Source organism: Anolis carolinensis, chromosome 3, assembly GCF_035594765.1.
Source record: "Anolis carolinensis isolate JA03-04 chromosome 3, rAnoCar3.1.pri, whole genome shotgun sequence".
Taxonomy (NCBI): domain Eukaryota; kingdom Metazoa; phylum Chordata; class Lepidosauria; order Squamata; family Dactyloidae; genus Anolis; species Anolis carolinensis.
This window is the reverse complement of record NC_085843.1, coordinates 53,385,818-53,408,187: the sequence shown is the minus strand read 5'-3', so window position 1 is coordinate 53,408,187 and position 22,370 is coordinate 53,385,818. Positions and strand designations below refer to the sequence as shown.

General features: G+C 41.5%; 1 protein-coding gene across 10 annotated transcripts in view; it reads right to left on the bottom strand.

The window, feature by feature from the left end:
* Nucleotides 1-22,370, bottom strand: part of epha6 (EPH receptor A6) — a 579,601-nt gene that overhangs the window by 315,008 nt on the left and 242,223 nt on the right. For all 10 annotated transcript variants that reach the window (XR_010004132.1, XM_062974917.1, XM_062974918.1 and 7 more), the window contains one exon: nt 4,857-5,012. Coding sequence is in view for 9 of the 10 variants with exons in the window: in XM_062974917.1 (XP_062830987.1) it covers nt 4,857-5,012 (156 nt within the window). In the remaining variant the exon portion in view is untranslated. The remainder of the gene's footprint in view (nt 1-4,856; nt 5,013-22,370) is intronic.

Genomic DNA, 22,370 nt, shown 5'->3' with positions numbered 1-22,370 from the left:
AATGTCCTATCAAGGAGGGAGTGTGTCTTGGGAAGTAGACCTTGCGGGCAGCTATCCACAGTATAAAATGATTATTCTTGTTGCAAAGTCTGCAGGACAGGTTTTTAGTCCTAGTTTTCACATTATTTCCAAAGGCACATATTAATTCTTGTTCTTTTGGATCTCAATCAGCTTTAATGCTGGACTGTAGTTATAAAATTGTGCATTTGGCTCTGCAATGCAGTTCCAGATTACTTTTTACACAGCTGGGCTACACTATTTGCCTTTAGGGATGTCTGAGGGGAATTGGAATAGCTTGATTTTGTTTTAATGGGTCATTTGATTCTGATCCATAATGTTATAATTCTGCTTTAAACTCTAAGCACCGTACTGCATTTTGGTATTTCAAAAGGAGTTGGTATTTATCTTTTCAAGGGCATTCTGAAGATATGTATTTTATAGATATATTGCAGAGCGTGTCCATGTTTAGTCATTTTTATAACTTCTATTTTATAACTAGGAAAAAAGCAATTAGGATAGAGATGTTAGAGGTTTCAAATATGAACAGAATGACTAATTATATACATCTTCTTCCCCATTACTTTAGGTTACTTAATTTTTGCCAATGTGTCAGGAGCTATAATGTTCTGTTCAAGCTTGTGAAATGCAGAAAAGTATCCAATTCGGAACAACCATTTTAGTTACTATCAAGTGATCCTAATACATGCATAGTATAATATTATTCTCATGCACACTAACTTAACAAATTGTTGGGAATAGCCAATTGTTGGGACTAACCAATTGTTGAAAGTCCCAGGGGCTAACAGGTCTTTATACTAATGCACAGAGCATGGGGAATAAACAAGATGAACTCCAACTTTTAGCACAACACCACACTTACGATGTCATAGGCATCACTGAAACCTGGTGGGATGACTCCCATCACTGGAATGTAGCCACTGAAGATTATAACCTTTTTCACAGAAACAGAACAAAGGTGAGAGGAAGGGGAGTAGCCCTATATGTCAAAAACAGTTACGTTGCAGAAGAGATGCAAGACAGCAATCTGGGAAACCAGCTTGAAAGCATCTGGATAAGAATCAAGGGAACAGGGACTCAAAAAGATCTCATCGTGGGTGTCTACTACAGACCTCTGAACCAGGATGAAGAACTTGATGAAGCCTTCTATCCGCAGCTGACCAAACAGGCACAAATAAGAGATATAGTAGTCACGGGCGATTACAACTATCCCAATATCTGCTGGAAAACAAACTCGGCCAAGAGTACAAAGTCCAACAAATTCCTTGCTTGCCTTGCAGACAGTTTTATGGTCCAGAAGGTAGAAGAGGCAACAAGGGGATCGGCTACTCTTGATCTCATCCTAACAAACATGGAGGACCAGATCAATGCAGTTGAGGTGGTTGGATCTTTAGGGGTAAGCAACCATGTGCTCCTGCAGTTTGCGATACAAAGGAAGGCTGAAACTAAGACAAGTCAAACCCGCATTCTGGACTTTAGGAGAGCTGACTTCCAAAAATGAAGGAAATGTTGAGTGGCAATTCTAAAAGACAAGGGAGTTAAGGATGGATGGGAGTTTTTCAAAAGTGAAACACTCAGGGCACAAATGCAAACAGTGCCAACAAAGAATAAAAATAAGACAAGTGTAAAGAAGCCAGAATGGATGTCCAAAGAACTTCTAACTGGTCTAAGACTCAAAAAAGACATGCACAAGAAGTGGAAAAAGGGAGAAATCACCAAAGAAGAATTCAAACGAATTGGCAACTCCTGTAGGGAAAAGGTTCACAAGGCTAAAGTGCAAAATGAGCTCAGGCTTGACAGAGAGATTAAAAACAATAAAAAGGGCTTCTTTGCTTACGTCGGTAGGAAAAGGAAGAACAAGGAGGCGATAGGGCCTCTGCGAGGAGAAGATGGGGAAATTCTGACAGGGGATAGGGAAAAGGCAGAACTATTAAATGCCTTCTTTGCCCCAGTCTTCTCACAAAAAGAAAGCCAGCCTCAACCTCAGCAACATGGACTGGATGAAGGATTAGGGTAAATCCAACCCCAAATAGGGAGACAAGTTGTCCAGGAACACCTGGCTGCTCCAATTGAATTCAAGTCTCCAGGGCCAGATCAACTACACCCAAGAGTATTTGAAGGAACTAGCAGACGTTATTTCGGAACCACTAGCAATCATTTTTGAGAGTTCTTGGAAAACCGGAGAAGTCTCAGTAGATTGGAGGAGGGTGAATGTGGTCCCTATCTTCAAGAAGGGAAAAAAGGACGACCCAAACAATTACCATCCGGTCAGCCTCACGTCAATACCAGGCAAGATTCTGGAAAAGATCATTAAGGAAGTGGTCTACAAACACTTAGAAACAAATACGGTCATTGCTAATAGTCAACACGGATTTACCAAAAACAAATCATTCCTGACTAATCTGATCTTTTTTTTTTGATAGAGTGACAAGCTGGGTAGATGCGGGGAATGCTGTGGATGTAGCCTATCTGGATTTCAGTAAGGCCTTCATCAAGGTCCCCTTCTGGCAAACAGGCTAGTCAAATGTGGGCTAGACAAAACTACGGTTAGGTAGATCTGTAATTGGTTAAGCGAACGAACACAAAGGGTGCTCACCAATGCGTCGTCTTCATCTTGGAAAGAAGTCACAAGTGGAGTGCCACAGGGTTCCGTCCTGGGCCCAGTTGTGTTCAACATCTTTAGTAACGACTTAGATGAAAGATTAGAAGGCATGATCATCAAGTTTGCAAACAACACCAAACTGAGAGGGATAGCTAACATTTCAGAAGACAGGAGCAGAATTCAAAATGATCTTGACAGATTAGAGAGATGGGCTGAAACTAATAAAATGAAGTTCAACAGGGACAAATGCAAGATACTTCACTTCAGCAGAAAAAATGAAATGCAATGATACAGAATGGGGTACTGCTGGCTCGACAGCAGTACGTGTGAAAAAAGATCTTGGAGTCCTTGTGGACAACAAGTTAAACATGAGCCTACAATGTGATGCGGTGGCAAAAAAAGCCAATGGGATTTTGGCCTGCATCAAAAGGAGTATAGCGTCTAGATTCAGGGAAGTCATGCTACCCCTTTATTCTGCCTTGGTCAGACCACACCTGGAATACTGTGTCCAATTCTGGGCACCGCAGTTGAAGGGAGATGTTGACAAGCTGGAAAGCGTCCAGAGGAGGGCAACTAAAATGATCAAGGGTCTGGAGAACAAGCCCTATGAGGAGCAGCTTAAATAGCTGGGCATGTTTAGCCTGCAGAAGAGAAGGCTGAGAGGAGACATGATAGCCATATATAAATATGTGAGAGGAAGTCATAGGGAGGAGGAAGCAAGCTTGTTTGCTGCTGCCCTGCAGACTAGGATACAGAACAATGGCTTCAAACAACAGGAAAGGAGATTCCACCTGAACATTAGGAAGAACTTCCTCATTGTGAGAGCTGTTTGGCAGTGGAACTCTCTGACCCTGCGTGTGGTGGAAGCTCTTTCTTTGGAGGCTTTTAAGCAGAGGCTGGATGGCTATCTGTCGGGGGTGCTTTGAATGAGATTTTCCTGCTTCTTGCAAGGGGTTGGACTGGATGGCCCATGAGGTCTCTTCTAACTCTATGATTCTATGTTTCTAGTCCCAACTACAGCATTCCAATTGAGGTGATGAGTTTTAAAATAGGTCTACTCTTGTTGGGACTAACATTTATATTTGGTCCTGTTTCCAATGTTCCTATTGTTATTGATCTATGTCCATAATAGTCTTCCTGCTAACCAATGTAAGCTTTTATATGAAAAGTCAGTTGAAAATGTTTTATTTGTTTGATTTACAATTAAAAAGCTAAATGGATTGATAACACAGTTAAAGAAATGTCACAGATTGTTCACTAACTATCTCTGCATAGTAAACCATCTTGTGGAACTAAAAGCTGGAACTATTTCTGGAACTAAAAGTTGATATGGACAAAGCTGCATAAAATAAAGCTTCATCTAGAAACATTACAAAGAAACTCTAAGGTGAGAGCCTTTCACTCAATCGGAAGACATATGTTAGCTTAGGAAGCTGGCAAATGTTTACAAGGCAATATGCATGCAGTTCAGCCAAACTTTCTGGCTGCAGGACAAGCACTGGTTGGCCAACCTGTCATAAATGTACCCAGGCATCTATACATGGATAGAACATATATGACTTGAAGGCACACAATAACAATAATACTTATTAACTTGTCTAGCTCATCAGCTAAAAACAGACCCACACTTCTCACTGAAATACTGGTAAGTTTATGTTGGTTAAAATTGTTCTCCATTTTAAATATTGTATTGTTTTTTCATATCTTTTTCTGCACTTCAAATAAAATATGTGCAGTGTGCATAAGAATTCAATCATTTTTTTTCAAACTGTAGTCAGGCTTCCCAACATTCTTGGGGACCACAAACTGGTTCTCTGTTTAAAATGTCTGAGGACCCCTGACCCAGAGATTCATAGATATTCTTTCTGGAAACATTATAACATTTCTTATATTCAAGGTTTTTAATTTTCAGGGAGTCCTGTGCTTCTAACCCAAGTGAATTTGAAGAGTGGACTGCACTGGTAAATAAACTGAAAGGTGTGGACATTCTGTTAATATCTAGAAAGTTGCTTTATTATTGCAGTTTTAAATATGCACTTAAAGAGGGCCGTTTTCATTTATTTAAAGGACTCCTAAGAAGCCATTAAAATTTGATTTGCATTCTTTAATAACAAAAACTTATTTCCATAATCTTAGCTCTTGTGAAAGGTATATAACATAAATGTGATTTTCTATTTTTTGAGCTAACAAGATAAAAAAGGGTAACATTGCAAATACCATTTTGAATCAAACTTACGGGTACATGCCATAGTTGGTGGATCTTTCTCAGCCCGATAGTAACCTTTTTCACACTGACACACAGATGTTGCTTCCACGAAGGTTTGACTGTGTGGAGGACACTTGGAACACTTTATATTTCCAGCAAATGCTTTATAAAATCCTGGTCTACAAGCTGTGAAAAAAGAAAAACAGTCAACTATATACATATATTCAGTTATATGCAAAATACAATTCCAGCATTCTACCTGACTCTTTCAATACCTTTCTAGTGACCTTGAAACAGAAACATGATAGTTAGATATGTTTGAGTCTGAAACCATATCTGACAGCTGTGTTCTAACGTGTTCTTTTACTTTTATTAATAGACACCAATTCTTGTCTATATGAGGAAAGAAAAAAAAGTGAATTGTACTGAAACTCAGTGACCTACCTCCACTGAATAGGATCCAGATTATGTTTTTAAGTACAAAGCACACTGAAATGTTTCACAATTGTGAGTCTCTGAGAAATGGATGTCCTTCCATTTTTCATATTAAATTATAGTATTATTTGTGTGTGTGTGTGTGTCAGAGAGAGAATCACTGTTTCCGAAATAATCTAAGATAACATTTCAAATTATATGGGTATAATACATTCCTATACATTCTCACAAAATTTTTTAAGTAGAATCATGCCAGCCATAAAACATATGTCAGTATATAAAAATGTTTCATACATGAGAAAAAATGCTGTTAGAAACCTCTCACAATTAGTTAAGGCTTAAAAGTCTAGTAAGATGTACCCCAGGGCTGTTTAGAAATCTTAGCCCATGGGTGTCAAACTCATTTTCACCAAGCTTTAAAGCCAGAACTAGATGCTAGGACCATTTTAAAAACACTCTTTTCATCTTTCTGAACATTTTTATTTATTGCATATCATCTTAGCAACCCAGGCAGTCTGAAAGGCATTAAATTCATTTTTTTTTCTCTTTGTCTCCCTCTCACCTAGAGAAATGATGGCATATAGTTCTAATCACCTTCCAAATACTCCCCAAATGCTATGCAATGTTTGCATTAAGATTATTTTATAACCGATGGATTTATTTACAAGAAACATCAGTTTGAAATAAATTTTAGATAGTAGTTGACAGCTATTATGCACAAAACAGACATTATATTCAGACAGAAGAGTGCCCGATATTCTCACAAAACATCTCATAGAAGCAGCTAGAGCATGATTGGACTCTAGGGACTGATTAGGCAGGGGAATGTTTGTGTTTATCACTGCATGCCATATTTTCTTCCCAATTTATAAATTTGAAAATCAAACCTACTATGTTTGTGGGTTTGTTTTCTTGGCAGAACAGCTAAAGCACAAGGTTGAAGCTCAAGAGCAGGAAAAAAGGGGATTGGGATTTGGTCTTCCATGTTTCTCCTTTCCTATCAAATAAATCATTAGTGAAAGTTTAGTCTTTTAATGAGAATGATGTGCCCATAACCCAAAACAGCTCTACTTGTGCCCTCTTGAAACAGATAGACACCAGAAATCTTTTGTTTGCCACAGAAAATAGATTTTGGGAAGAGTGGGCAGACCTAGATTAAAAGCCTAAAATGGTTCTTTGGGGTATATCACTTAGGGTGCATCTAAACTGTAGAATTAATGCCATTTGACACTACCTTAACTGCCATGAATCAATGCCATGGAATCATGGAAACTGTAATTTTCCGAGGTCTTTAGCATTTTCTTCCAAAGGGTTCTGGTCCCCCCAAACCACAGACCCCAGGATTCCATAGCATTTAACTATGGTGGTTAAGTGGTATAAAACTGCATTAGTTCTACAGTATAGAAGCATCCTAAAGTAATACTCCTATATACATTTGCCTAGGAGTGAATCCCTAAAACTAATTAGCACTCATCCAAAATTGATTGAGCATTACTTCTGAGCAGATATTTTTATAATAGCATTGTTAATTTAAGATGAACATTGTTCTATAGAGGACTCATTCCCACATAAAGATACACAAACAAAAACATACCCCCTTGCTTCCTTCCTCCCACACATGAGCACCTTCCCTTTTACTAGTCCTAGAACCCAAACACTGAAGGATGAATGACAGTTGGTTGCTTTCTTCTTCCTTCTTATCTATTAGGTCAGCTTATGCCTGAAGTGCATTGTCTTGGTATTATATACCAAGAACAGTGGAAACTAAATAGGCAATCTCTATGCACATGCAAAAGGAAGACTGGCCCCCCACCCAGTTTGATTGGTTGCTGGGTTGCTCAGGAGAAAATATGCACTAGTTTAAGGGAGAGGAGAGAAGTATGGGAGCTCTTAGTTATCTACATTGGCAGTGATCTTCAGACTTACTGGGTTGCTCCTGCAACTTCAGACTTGCTGGGTGCTCCTGTAACTTGACCTCATCTTTTAAAAAAAATATATACCACAAATAGGGAAATTTCTTTTGCTGTCTTGTCTCATCCTTAGAAAAGGATAACTTCCCCAACCCTTAAATGAGAGGCATTTCTTATAATAAAGGTCACCTGTTGGCCCTACAACAGGAAAGCTTTTTGGCTGACAGATGAACATTCTTTATAATAAGGAACACTTGCCGGAGTTCAATAGCCAAGGGGCTACCCCTAGAAGGCCCCCCCTTTTTTTTTTACATGTCTGCACCTTGATGAAATTATCACTTTCACATTTCTATTGATAACGAATCCTCTTTAAAATTTAATTTAGAAAATATTTATTTATTTAAAATAATTCCAAGTTGTCTTTTAGGGTGAATGTTCCAAAGGAAACATATATACAGCATATAAAGGCAAAAGCCACTAAAGATAATAAGACAGTGATAAAACAAAAAGATCAATAGTGAACAGTGAAAATCAAATGGCATCATATTTAAGCACGATTTGTGTTTCCTTCACAATATAATTTTTTCTGTTCAAGGTAGATATAAACTGGAGATTTGTATCTATAGAGACATTTAGTTTAAATCCTTGCTTGAAAGTAGAAAGAACAGTGTTAAAACCTATTACTTGATATATTGATAGCCAGATTACTAATCAGTGCTTGATTAAATTTGTAAATTGCTAGCATATAATGTAACCTCATTTAGATATACCCATTAGTGCTATAACATGTCTTACCAAGTGATAGAGTAAATTAAATATTTCATTGTCACAATATACGATGAAAGAAAGCTTTAAAAACAGTTTCCTGCTGCTCAGAGGATATTACTGACATATAAATTCATATATATGAATCAGAGCTGGCCCAAGGTAATTTTCAAGTGTAGGCGAACAGAATTTTAGCCCCCCCCCCCCCACAAAAAAAAATTTGAGGTGAGAAGGGTGGGACACAAGGAATGGAAATAAATAAATAAATAAATGAATAAAACCAGGACAGTAAAAAAGAACACTCAAAAACGGGAATTCTAGACATGAAGCAATCAGGACCAGCTAACATCTCCCAACAAAGGATCCCCCCAGGCAGGAAGCAGCCAGGCTTTGAAGCTGCAAGGCCATTCAAAGCTGGTGGCCAACTGCAACATCCACACTTGCCTCAGACAGACAAAAGTTCTTTGAGTTCTTTCTCCCAACCTTGACATTCCATAGCTATACAAACCCCACTTGCCTAGTTTCCAACAGACAATCTCACAATTTCTGAGGATGCCTGCCACAGATGTGGGCGAAACATCAGGAGAGAATGTTTCTGGAACATGGCCATACAGCCTGGAAAACTCACAGCAACCCAACAATCCAATACTCTGCTTAAAAGCCTTCAGAGATATAGGCCCCGTCTACACTACCATAAAAAAGACAGATTATCAGCTTTGAACTGGATTATATATGGCAGTGTAGACTCATATAATCCAGATCAATGAAGTTAATATTATCTGCTTTGATGAACTAGATTACATGGCAGTATAGAAAGGGGCCATAAACTCCTACTACACTCTAAGGCTCCTTCCACACATCAGAATAAAATCCCACATTTTTTGCTTTGAACTGGAATATATGGTAGTGTGGACTCAGATAACTCAGTTCAAAGCAGATTTTTGGAATTTTCTGCCATGATATTCTGGGATATAGGGCTGTGTGGAAAGGCCCCTCACCTACCTGAACACAGATACAGTCAATTCTAGTTCTGTATTCAATCCGTGCAACACAGCATACCCACAACGCAGCAGAGGAGGGAGTCTCCAGCCCTCTTTAAATCAAACTTTGGAGTCAACATTTTTTTTCCCCTGCCTCTTTTTTTCCCTCTCGATTTCAACAAGGCTCTAGATCTGGAACAACGTAACAACATCCCTCAGAAGGACAGACACACTTCTCCATTGAGTAGGGGGATAATAAGAGATCAGCACGAAAGGGACTAGGAAAGAAGGGTGCCAAACCAGGGTTTGCTTCTCCAACCATGCCAGATGGGTTCAAAAACTCAATTTCTTCCTCCTCTTTCCTCCCCTGAGCCGCCCAGCGAGAGGCGGAGCCAGGCCCCAGCAAGGCCCCATCACCCCGGGTGAAGGTAGGAAGAAGGGAAGGAGGGAGGAAGTGGCTGGGGCCTTGCTGGGGCCTGGCTCCACCTCTCGTCAGCACCCCTCCAAAGCTAGGAAGGGGGGGAAAGTGCGAAGAAGCCCCGCACCACCGCTGCTGCCTCTTTGCCTCTGTAGCGGGTGTCAGGGGCATTGTTGGCTAGCTCCAGTGCCACGGAGGGAGAGGCTTGAACAAAAGAGAGGCGAGAGGTGCAAACAGAAAGTTGTCTTTAGGGCACTTGGAGGTGCCTCAAGAGGCGCCTCAACGGCAGCCCCAGATGATGGCGCCCGAGGCGAGTACATCATTTCCACCACGGTTGAACCGGCCCTGATATGAATTTACATGTCAGTAATGTTAGTACTCAATTTCATAGAATTATAGAGTTGGAAGAGACAACAAGGGCCATCCAGTTAAACTCGCTGTGATTCTCCCAAAATACTTTCTGTTCTTGAGGTTATATGTGTGTGTGTGTGTGTGTGTGACCTCAAGAACAGAAAGTATTTTGGGAGAATCACAGAGAGTTTAACTGGATGGCCCTTGTCTTCTCTTCCAACTCTATGATTCTATGAAATTGAGTTCTAAAATTTGCACCATGCTTTTTCCTCCCAAGTTTGAGAGATGAAGGCAATATCATCTGGACAATTCTAGCCCACAAATACCTTCAATTAACATTGCCAATTTCAAGACAGACTTGCAAGGGGAAGTGCAATATCTAATAGTTCTGGGCAGGCCCGTAGCCAGGATTTTGATTCGGGAGGGGCTGGGATTTTGCTTCTGGGGGGGGGGGTGAGTCTGAGGGAGGGAGGATCTAACCTAGCAAACCTTTTTTATCATTATCCCAATACCCCCATGCAAATGGGATATATTGAGTATGGTGATCAGATCATGATATGAGTAAACCTAACAGTTTAAATAATAAATGTAAGGACTTCTTGCAGACCACCCTGATAATTTTTGAGGCGGAGCCCCTCAAGCCCCCCCCCCCCCCCGGCTACATGCCTGGTTCTGGGTATGGGCTACTTCATGCACTATATTTCTTCAATTAACAATACACAGCTGGAAGAAAGTTCCATCACTTTTCACACTGTGTGTAATACTACAGGCTAAAATTCTGTTTTGAAAAATGTGCTTTTGATAATGTAATAAGTATGACATAAATATAACTTTTTTCTACATGAGTATATGGATCTACAATTAATAGTTGCCTCACAGATCAGCAATGATTAATGCACAGACACATTCACCAATTATTACACCTAATATACAGTTCCTCTCTTTCTGCGGTCCTGCAATTGTTGCTTACATCAGAAGGAGTTATGTCAAGACCCTTAAGCTGACAGAGCAAAATTCAGCATCAGTCGTCGATATCAATAAACCAAATGTCAGTTTTAATAAATAATACATCATTAAGTGTTAGGTTGCTAGGTTGGCAGCACTTTTTGAGATATATTAAATAGAACTTCTATTAATTATCCAGTTCAATTCATCTGCAAGTGATTTTATGGTGTGTAAAGCTCTTGATGTATTTGAACGTGCCAATGGACACTTTTCAAATATTGAATTAAAATTCAGAAACAAAATTACTCCAAATAAAAGCAGAATGTTAATTGGATTGCCACAAATAGTTTGTACTGTAGTGTTCAGTATATTTAATTATTCTTCTACCTTAGAGTTTGTTAAAAAGCCTATGCAGCAAAAATACTCAGCCCAGTGACCTTTTGGGAACCACACACCATGATCCCACAAGTTGATTTTCTCATTTAGTTTCTGTGCTTTCAACACCCCTTTAACACCCCTTACTTCACTTCAGTATCTTGTGTGTAGCATTACACATTTAATTCTTATCAGTATAATCTCCTTGATTTGCTAGATGACCAGTGGCTTGAGTATATTATCTTTACTTCATCGTACAAGCTTATTCTTTCTTCTAGCCAAACTTTGGGCTCAGGCAAAAATCCCTCTCTCCATACTAATTATCCTGTCTGCCACAATGCTTCCATGCTCAGGTAAAAATCCCTCTCTCCATACTAATTATCCTGTCTGCCACAATGCTTACATGCCCATAGGACTGACCTCTTAAAATTAATTTCTATCTATCTAGCTTTGCCATTTGCCTTGATTTTGCCACCCTAGCCTTCTGGTGATTTTTTTTTTTGCTCTGATCTGTTTTATATGACCTGCATCTGCAATGACTTGGGACCTCTTCACATGGGGCAAAATAGCCCCCCTTTTTGCTGCTTTTATTTGCGGCTTGGATGGGGCCTGCCGGGCGTTATCAGAAAATGCATGTCAGGCCATACCCACAATTCTCCCAAAGTTGTGGGGAAGTGCCAGAAGGCATTTCCACCACCACCATGGGGAGGAAAGTGTGTTTTGGTTAGCTCTGATGAAGCTACCTGCACTTTTCTCCCCCTTTCCCCTTATGATGGGAAAAAGGGTGGTGGGGCAACATGCATTGCTGTGCATTGGCCGCCCTTTCTTCCATCCGATGGGGACAGAGAGACGGTGCCAACGCACCCTGTCCCGTTCCAACCATATGATGGGGGGAGGAGGGCGGGTGCTCAGGACACCACGAGCCACCCCACACACCTTCTCTTTTGTCGGTGACTGCTGGCAAAATGGCAAGGTCCAAAAGGGCTGTGTGAAGAGGTCCTTATGCTTTCCTTATCTTCCACACTTGGCCTATAGAGTCGCTACTGTATTCATTCTCATGCCTGCAGGAGTTTCCTCCTTTCCAGCCCACTTCCAATTAAAAGTAGCTTGCATGACTTACCATTTGCGGCTTTTGTAGAATGGACAGAAAATGCAATCAGGTTAGCCACATGCCACTTACTGGATTTTCTCTCCCTGTCAGAGGCTGCATGCTCTGGATGGATTTGGGAAAGGGATGAAGATGGCAGCCAATGAGATCAAATTATCTATGTTTGATTTCATTGGCTGGCAGGGGCAACCTGGGTGAAACTGGCCAGACATTCGGCATATAAGCCTTTCCACTTATCCTATACTGCTATGGCAGTATCATGTTGTCTAGTATATGCTTATTAGTCACAATTTTAGGGGTATAGGCATGGGTCTGAAGCCCATGACTGGCAATAGTTATCTTCTTCAGACATTGGCTTGAAAATGGGTGCTATGTTGGTGATGTGGGGGATGTATGTGGAGGCAGGTCTGCCATTACAGCATGTCCTGGTGACAGGGCAGGTTACTCAAAGGGGTATCTCTTCCATATGATTATTTACTTTGTCATTGCAGGGTTCTAGCTTGGGTAGGAGTAACGATCAATCAACAGGCAGATTGGCCAATGCTTGTATCTGGGACCAATCACTGGAGGTGCAAGTGGATACATGGAACACCAAATTATCCAATGCAGTTGAGGAGATCGCCCCTAGACGCCCTCTCTGACCCCGTAAGAATCGGTCTCCTTGGTTTACCGAGGAGCTCCGTGTGATGAAACGGGAGAAGAGACGGCTAGAGGTCATGTGGCGGGAATGCTGTGACGAGGAATCAGAATCAGCTTATAAGAATTTCAGAGAGTCTTATGAGCAGGCTATCACCAAGGCAAAAAAGTCTTATTATGCTTCTTTGATAGCGTCTGCGAGCTCACACCCAGCACAATTATTTAAGATTATTAGATCTCTGACAAAAATCCCTTCTGTCCCAAACAATAATGATCTGGCCCCTTCTGCTGAGGTTTTCCAGAGCTATTTTGCAGACAAGATCTCGCTTCTCCGCCGGGAATTCCCTGCCACGATGGATACAGTAAGTGAACTTGAGACTCCGTGGCCACTCACTGGGCCCATCCTCGACTGGTTTACCCCATTGGATGCAGAGGCTGTCGATAGGATCATGACTGCAACCAGGCTGACCACCTGCTCCCTCGATCCGTGTCCTTCCTGGCTAGTAAAATCTTGTCTGGAGGGATTACGTGTACCTCTGTTGAATATAATAAATAGCTCCCTTGAGCAAGGAGTTTTTCCAGAGGGCTTAAAAGAAGCGATGGTATCTCTGCTGCTGAAGAAACCAGAGTCAGATCGTTCAGTTCCCTCTAGCTACCGCCCAGTCTTAAACCTTCCGTTTCTGGGCAAGGTGGTTGAGAGGGCAGCAGCGGAACAGTTGCAGCAGTTCCTTAATGACACAGCTGGACTTGATCCCTTCCAGTTTGGCTTCCGTAGGGGGCATGGGACAGAGACTGTGCTAGTTGCCATCATAGAGCAACTTCGCTGCCAGAGGGATCAAGGCGGATCAGCGCTGCTCGTGTTATTGGATCTCACAGCAGCATTTGATATGGTTGATCACAATTTATTGACCCACCGCCTAGCCATGATGGCCTTAAATGGGTGTCCTCCTTCCTCCAGAATTGGGGACAGCGGGTGGTGAGGGGAGGGAAGGTCTCCAAGAGGTCTCCACTAACTTGTGGGGTCCCGCAGGGAGCTATTCTCTCTCCTCTATTATTTAACAACTATATGCGACCACTTGCCCGACTGGTGCGGAGCTTTGGGCTTGAGTGCCACCAGTATGCCGATGACACTCAGCTCATTCTGAAGATGGAGGGCCGGCCGGACTCCGTACCCGATAGTCTCCATCAGTGCCTTGAGGCCGTTACTGGATGGTTGCGTGCTAGCAGGGTGAGGGTGAATCCAGTGAAGATGGAGATCCTTTGGTTGGGCCGTCCGGGGGGGAGGGAGATCCAGTTGCCTACCCTGGATGGCGAGACACTACATCCATCATCTTCGGTAAAAAGTCTTGGTGTCTTATTGGACCCTCTGCTCATAGTGGAGGCCCAGGTCTCTGCTGTGAGCAGATTTGCGTTTTTCCATCTACGTCAGGCTAAGCGATTGGCTTCCTACCTATCTAGGAACGACCTGGCTACGGTGATCCAGGCGACGGTTATCTCGAGTCTTGACTACTGCCCTCTACATTGGCCTTCCTTTGTCAGTGATCCGGAAACTGAAGCTGGTGCAAAATGCGATGGCTCGTCTTCTCGCCAGGGTGCCGGGGAGATGGCATATCACCACAATTCTACAATAGCTGCACTGGCTACCGATTGAGTATTACTTTTTGAGGATTACTTTCAAGGTGCTGGTACTAACTTTTAAGGCTTTACATGGTTTGGGGCCAGCGTACCTGAGGGCTCGCTTATCCCCCTACCAACCCCTGAGATTATTTCGGTCTAAAGACCAAAATTTGCTTGAAGTCCCTAACATCCGGACCTATCATTTGTCTTCTACTAGGCAAAGAGCCTTCTCGATTGTAGCCCCTTATTTATGGAATGCCTTGCCAGTTGAAATTCGAACTACCCGAGACCTACTTGCCTTTCGGAAAGCCTGTAAAACCTTTCTCTTCCGACAAGCTTTCGATGGGTGAAAAACTTGGGGTTATATTCTATTATTATGTTATTTAAAGCCAATTGTATTGTTTAATCTATTTCTGTAAACCGCTCCGAGTCAAATTGGGAGTAACAGTATACAAGTCCAATAAATAAATAAATAAATAAATAAATAAATAATGTAATTGGGCAAACTCTGTTTACAGATGTGACTAATAAAGCTTTGGCCTTTCTTGTTCCAAATGAGATGGAGTTGTGATTTTTGTTATTTGTTATTAGATGAAGTAGTAGCACCCTGAACATACAATAAGAACAGTTTACTATGGCCATAATTTACTACTACTACTGAGGAGGAAGTTCCAGTAATGGGAGTGTTGAAATTGTCTGTATACATAGAATAGATTTTCATTAAACTGCCTCAAAGAATAGAATAAAACCAAATATTCCCAAGAACGCTAGTGATAAAAAAGTATGCTTTGGAACATCCAATGTTTTCAGTTAAGTGAATAATATTTCTAGGAGATGTTGCTTTGATATCAAAAGAGGACAATGTGCTATCTAAATAAGTAGTACTTTTGTGGCACTGCTTTCTCAATACGACCACATCCACAAACTTCTGATCACTCTAATAATGCAAACTAGGAAAATGATGAAGTAAATGATTAGATGGTGCTTTGTACGATTCACTCAAAAATGTGTTTGATTCTGGGGACTGTTGCTTAAACCATAATGTGCTGAAGATTATTCTTACATACATCCCAAAGTACAATACTTATTTTGCCAAGCCCTAATGAGAATGAATCTCAACAAACAAACAAACCATTTAATATTTTTTATTCAAGAACAGCTCATTCACAATGACTCGATCATGCCAATAAACTTGGAATTGAATACTTGCCCACAAGGTGAATATTTCTTTATACATAGTCAAGGACCTGAACTGACTCCTTGTTAATGGGGTTTATGCTTTATATTTTGTTACTGATAAACTATGAAATTAGTTCTGCTTCATTGTGGCATTGTGTCTGGCAGCAGTTCTACTCGGCTGCTGCCAGGTCAGAAACACCATAACCTCAAAAGGGTTCTGCAACCTGCTGACTGGCCAGCCAAGAAACAACTCAAGGGACAAAGGACTCCTGGAGCAGCAATTTAATACTAAGCACATTTGGAGTTGCTTCATTTGATTGGGATCCATTTTTTATTTGCAATCTTCCATTTCACAGAGGCACCAGTGAGCGTGTAACACAGAAGGGTTCTCACTGTTGCCAATAACAAGAATGAACAAAACAAAATCAGAATAACAATCTCTTAATCCTTGTGCAGCACTATAGAAGGCTGTGCTGTCTTGATCCCGCCAGTGATGAATGCCAATTATTCTGCATGGCAATGAACCCTCACTGCAAAAATCTGTTATATTGCTTTATAATTGACAAAACTGTAAAATAATGCTGTTTCAGATATGAGAACTCTTTTTTAAAGACAGAATTCTCTGCTTTAGTATCAATAGTTAAAACTGATCAAGGCCAGTGTTCTGAAAATGTGAATATATATATTATTCAATCAGCTTTAGTGACTTATAAGAATGCTCATAACAAAGAGGATTTTAGAGAAAATAATACATTTATTCCCTGTGCTTCAATCACTGAAATATAGTTAAAAGACACAAAGCATTTTTGCACATTATGAAGCGGCAACTACGAGGACTAAGTGCATTAACACAACACTTTCATGACTCCTTCTGATACTAGACAATGCATTTTGTTTATGGCATATCAGATACTGAGACACAAAATGTAAGCTTATAGAACTAGTATGCACAAGGAAATAGAGTTGTATTTTATATCTGGAAAGTATCCTAACTAAAGGAACCCTCTGGGGGAAGAGTTAAAAACCCTACTGAAAGAATACCTACATTTTTTTCTAGCTTTGAGAGCTAGGACTTGTTGGATGGCCTTTGCTTCAAGGCTATCCAACATTATGCAACGCAAGGCCAAAACCACCTCCTTGGGGGTATTTAATACAGTGTTTGTGCCTCTCAGCTCCAAAATCACTGTCACTCCCATTTTTCAGGTAAAAATCCCTCAAAAAAACCTACTTGGTACCAGGTTTCACTGCAGCACACTATTTTGAAAGGCATGGTCTAAGAATCATGTGCTCTCCTCAAAGTGAGTAACCCTTGGTTGTGATGAAACATCATTCTTGGTCATCAAAACATGCTGTGTTCTTCTGAGTTCAGGAGGACTGGGTCTTTCAAGTTCCAAAGTGTGTGCACCACTGTTTAGGGGGGGGGGCACATACATATCATATAAGGAGCAAGTGGGGACACCCTCAGTTAGGCAGTCCATTCTGGAAACAATATAGAAATATTTTTAAAGAAAGGTATAAATGCAGTGTATATATTAGTAGAAGACACTGACTGGTGTACCATTCTAAGGCACTGGTATGGGAATCATGTCACTGTAGAGCAAATAATACATGACAAATTCTTCAGCCTTGACTTTCTGTTTAATATAATATGGAAAGTGGCTTTGACTGTAAAGACGATGCATTTGCCACAGGGAGACATCAGATGAAAAATATGCCACATACAATCTGGTTGTGAATGGGGCTTTCACTCCCCAAAGGCAAATATGAAAACTATGAGACTGTGGAACTATACGCCATAGTTTGGATTCCAGCGCTCCATTGAAGAGTGGAGGTCTACTTGTGGGATACTTCAGCCAATGGAACAGGGATGAAGACAATTTTTGCAGCCCCAGTGCAGCACTCAGCACCTTTGAAACTATGCTACAGATAGTTGGGAGACACCCTGGAGATACTGGGGAGTATTGGGGAGAATGGCCTCCCTACCCTATTCTTGCAGTGGCAGTCTCCCCTGGATTGGAATAATTTTCATAAAATTCAAGATCCATTCAGCCCAATGTGTTTATTAGTCATGTCTACATATTCTTCATTTCACTTCAGGATAACTATATGTTGGAAGAGAAAATTCAGGTCTAGTTTAAGAAACAGTTTCTAAATATGAATACTTTGCTTCTTTCACAGCTGAAGCTGTTTGAACAAGAGAAGTTTGATAGAATCAATTTAAGCAGCAGCATGAAATTTGGCAGCTTTCCTTTCCTTTTGTGATTAATCCTGCTGCTGCTGCTGCTGCTGAACCCATTGATCCTTTTACTCATCGATTGGTTCATTTAATGAAATATGAAGCATTAGAAACTGAACAAATGTACACTGCTGACAAGACAAGATCTTGACAGAAGTTGCTTCTAAAGTTAAGCTACAATGCAGGATCCAGGACAACAGGGCCAACTTCCTTTAACATTTAACTTGATAATCTATTATTAAACATTGGCTTACTTCTGTTGAACATGAAATGTACTCTCCATTTTATTTTTCCAAAGCTAGCTTTTCAGCCTAACAACATTAAGATTTTGAACTATCTCCATATCAGGACAGCAAACAGGGCATTGCTGTGCCTATTTTAGCAATATATAAGAAGTTTGCAACTATAAAAGATTGAAGACCAATTGTTCCTCATTGGGACGTTGGAAGACTGTACCTCCATGATTCTCTAACATCTAACTGCTCATTTTGAAGACTTATAAAAATGATACCAAATGTTTTAGCACGTATGGCTGCATTTTTGCAAATAATTCGTTTTAAGACTCTGGGATTTTTTTAATGAATTTTTTGGGAATTGTGGGCTACTTCTAGGCAGGACTTTCATAGAATCATAGAATCATAGAATTGTAGAGTTGGAAGAGACCTCACGGGCCATCCAGTCCAACCGCCTGCAAGAAGCAGGAAAATCTCATTCAAAGCACCCTCAACAGATGGCCATCCAGCCTCTGCTTAAAAGCCTCCAAAGTAGAAGCCTCCACCACACACAGAGAGTTCCACTGCCGAACACCTCTCACAGTGAGGAAGTTCTTCCTAATGTTCAGGTGGAATCTCCTTTCCTGTAGTTTGAAGCCATTGTTCCATGTCCTAGTCTCCAGAGCAGCAAACAAGCTTGCTCCCTCCTCCCTATGACTTCCCCTCACATATTTATACATGGCCATCATGTCTCCTCTCAGCCTTCTCTTCTGCAGGCTAAACATGCCCAGCTCTTTAAGCTGCTCCTCATAGGGCTTGTTCTCCAGACCCTTGAACATTTTAGTCGCCCTCCTCTGGATGCTTTCCAGCTTGTCAACATCTCCCTTCAACTGCGATGCCCAGAATTGGACAGTATTCCAGGTGTGGTCTGACCAAGGCAGAAGAGAGGGGTAGGATGACTTCCCTGGATCTAGACACTATACCCCTATTTATGCAGCCCAAAATCCCATTAGCTTTTTTTGCTGCCGCATCACATTGTAGGCTCATGTTTAACTTGTTGTCCACACGGACTCCAAGATCTTTTTCACACGTACTGCTGTCGAGCCAGCAGTACCCCATTCTGTATCTTTGCATTTCATTTTTTCTGCCTAAGTGAAGTATCTTGCATTTGTCCCTGTTGAACTTCATTTTGTTAGTTTCGGCCCATCTCTCTAATCTGTCAAGATCATTTTGAATTCTGCTCCTGTCTTCTGGAGTTTTCGCTATCCCTCCCAGTTGTTAGCTATCCCTTTCTCACCCTTGCCCTATCGAGGTGAAGCTGCGTCAGTGGGAGCATCATACACTCCAATATCTGACCAATATTGGAGACTGGCCAGTAATTCTTTTGCAGTTCAAGGAAGCTTTATAAAATGAACTCTTTTACTTATGTGATCTGCTGGGAAAATCGTTCAGTACTGTTTTACAACAGCTGGAAACACTGAATAAGAAAATTGACCATCTTTTCAAAGGAATTTCCCTGATTGTGAAAAATCCTTCTCCTATAGACATTACAAAAACTGTACCAACCAATCTTATTAATATTAATGAGGAATTAAGCGCTCTGGAAGGCCAGGGAAGAAAAAGGCTAGAGGAGCAGAAGGTAGGCAATAGGTCAGGTTTGGAAGTGGCTAGGGATGGGGAGGGGTTTTTATCTAGGGGAGGGATGGCTGGAAGGAAACCAATAGAGTCTCTCAGAGGACAAATAACACGCTGTCCCCAGAACTGTTTGGACAATCTCTGGACACTTCCTGCAATTCCCAACATCTGTTGCGAACTAACAAGGTGGCAGTGGAAGTGTCAGACTCATTATTGAGCAGAGGCAGATGGACATCTAAGCGAGCGGTCCGGTCATCTCTCTCACAAATTCTATCTTTAAGCTGGTCGAAAGTGAAGATCAAGACTATTGACTGGCTTCATAGAGACTATCAGTCCTGGAACCGCTCCATATGTCTTCTCATTGGATTGGAAGACAGAATGCTAACGGAGGAATTGTTTTTGTATAGGCCCAAACTACAACAATGGGGCATTACTCTTAGGAGGGTACTAGTAGACCCATTGATTCGCCCCTTGGACATCGGGCTGAATCTCGGTATACAAGATTCCCCAACTTTAAGCCATGTCTATTCTACCTCTCAGTCCCGCTTTCAGACATCATTCGTGCCTAGCCCCCTTCCTACACTAGATGATGTTATGTTGGATGACTCCTTTCCTCTCACACCAGCGGAGATAGGCTCCTCCTTTAAACAATCAAGTACTGATGGTGATTTCCCATCTCAGGACAGCTGACTATCCCCTTTAAAGGGCAACTTCAATCAGCCAATTCTCCAGGGGGAAGAGGGTCTCCACGGGCAGGGTCTCATTGAGGTGGTTTGGGGGAGAAGGAAGAACGGTCACTCACGACCCAGGGAGAAGCGCAACAGAGTTTTTGCGACCCTGGAGAGGAATAGGTGTGGTAGTCTTCAGGACAGACCCCCCAGCCTTAAGGTCCTGCTTTTGAATGCCAGATCCGTCAATGGTAAGACAGCTGTTATCCAGGATTTGATCCTGGATGAGGGGGCGGATCTGGCATGCATCACCGAGACGTGGTTGGATGAGCTGGGTGGGGTATTGGGTGGCAACCTGTGCTGGACGGGGTTGCACTCCCCCTGAAATCACAGGTCCGCAGTTTGGGGGTCCTCCTGGATTCAGCGTTGACGCTTGAGGCGCAGGTGTCGGCGGTGGCCGGGAGGGCTTTTGCACAACTCAAACTTGTGCGCCAACTGCGACCATACCTCGTGAAGTCTGACTTGACCACGGTGGTCCATGCCTTAGTTACCTCTAGACAGGACTACTGTAATGCGCTCTATGTGGGGCTTCCCTTGAAGACGGCCCGGAAATTACAATTGGTCCAACGCTCGGCTGCCAGATTAATAATGGGGGCAAGTTACAGGGAGAGATCTACTCCCTTATATAAGGAGCTCCACTGGCTGCCGTTCATCTTCCGGTCCCAATTCAAGGTGCAGACCATCACTTATAAAGCCCTAAACGGTTTGGGACCCACCTACCTTCGTGACCGTATCTCCCACTATAAACCTGCCCGATCTCTCTGATCATCTGGGGAGGCCCTCCTTACGCCACTGTCTATATCCCAGGCCCGCCTTGTGGGTACTAGGGAGAGGGCCTTCTCTACTGTGGCCCCTCGACTATGGAATTCACTGCCCATTGAGATTAGGCAAGCTCCCACTCTATTAGCTTTTAAAAAAGATTTAAAAACATGGCTCTTCAGCTGCGCTTTTGGAGAGTAACTGTTATTTATTCCTTTTCTTGCTCCTCTCCAACATCTTTCCTCTAGACGGTTCCACTTTCGTATGTCCCTGCTCCCCGTGGTCTCCATTCCCTTTATCTCTCTCACCTGAGTTTTTATCTTTGTATACAAGTGGGCCAGCCCTGTTTTTACTGTTTCTTTGATTTGCGTTGTAGTGTATATTGTATATTATTACTTATTGTATTGTTTAATTGCTCTATGTTATGTTGTATTTATACTTGTTATATTGTTTGCTCTGGGCATGGCCCCATGTAAGCCGCCCCGAGTCCCCGTTGGGGAGATGGTGGCGGGGTATAAATAAAGTTTTATTACTATTATTATTATATTATTAAGTAACAGTTTTACTGCACCCTCTTTTACAAAAGATGGAAATCTGTCATGGTGAAATTATTGCATTCACTGATCCCATTCCTTTCTTGGATGTTCTGCTATAGATATAAGCTGGAGATCTGTCCCATTTTCAGTGTAAGACATGATAGGACTTAAATATACAAAGGTGAGTCTGAATGGTTCTACTCTTTAAAATAATATGGAAGGATCAAAATCTATAAATAAAATAAACGCTCGGTTTATTATTTTAATACGAGGATTATCCAGAAAGTAGATTACATTTTGGAATTAAAAATGAACAAAGTATAGGAGAAAACATTTACCATATGCAGTTGAAAGCCACACCCAAATACCACTTCTCAACATAGTCACCATTCAAATCTAGGCGCTTATCATAGCAATGAATGACCTTGACAACTCCTTCCCCACAAAACCCTGCTAACTGCGTCCTCAACCATCTGGTCACCCCTTCCTGCAACTGCGCATCATGATGAATAACTGCCCATTCTCGCGTTACTGAAACATGAAAGAGAATCATCACAGCTTCCGCAAATGCTTTTTTGCCATATTACTTTGAATCTACTAATTAGTATAGGTCCTGGCTTTGAATTCCGATTTGCATGAATACACAGTTGTTTTATATATAGGACACATCTACACTAACCATGTAATCTGGGGTGAAAGAGGAACAGAAGAAAAGAGTT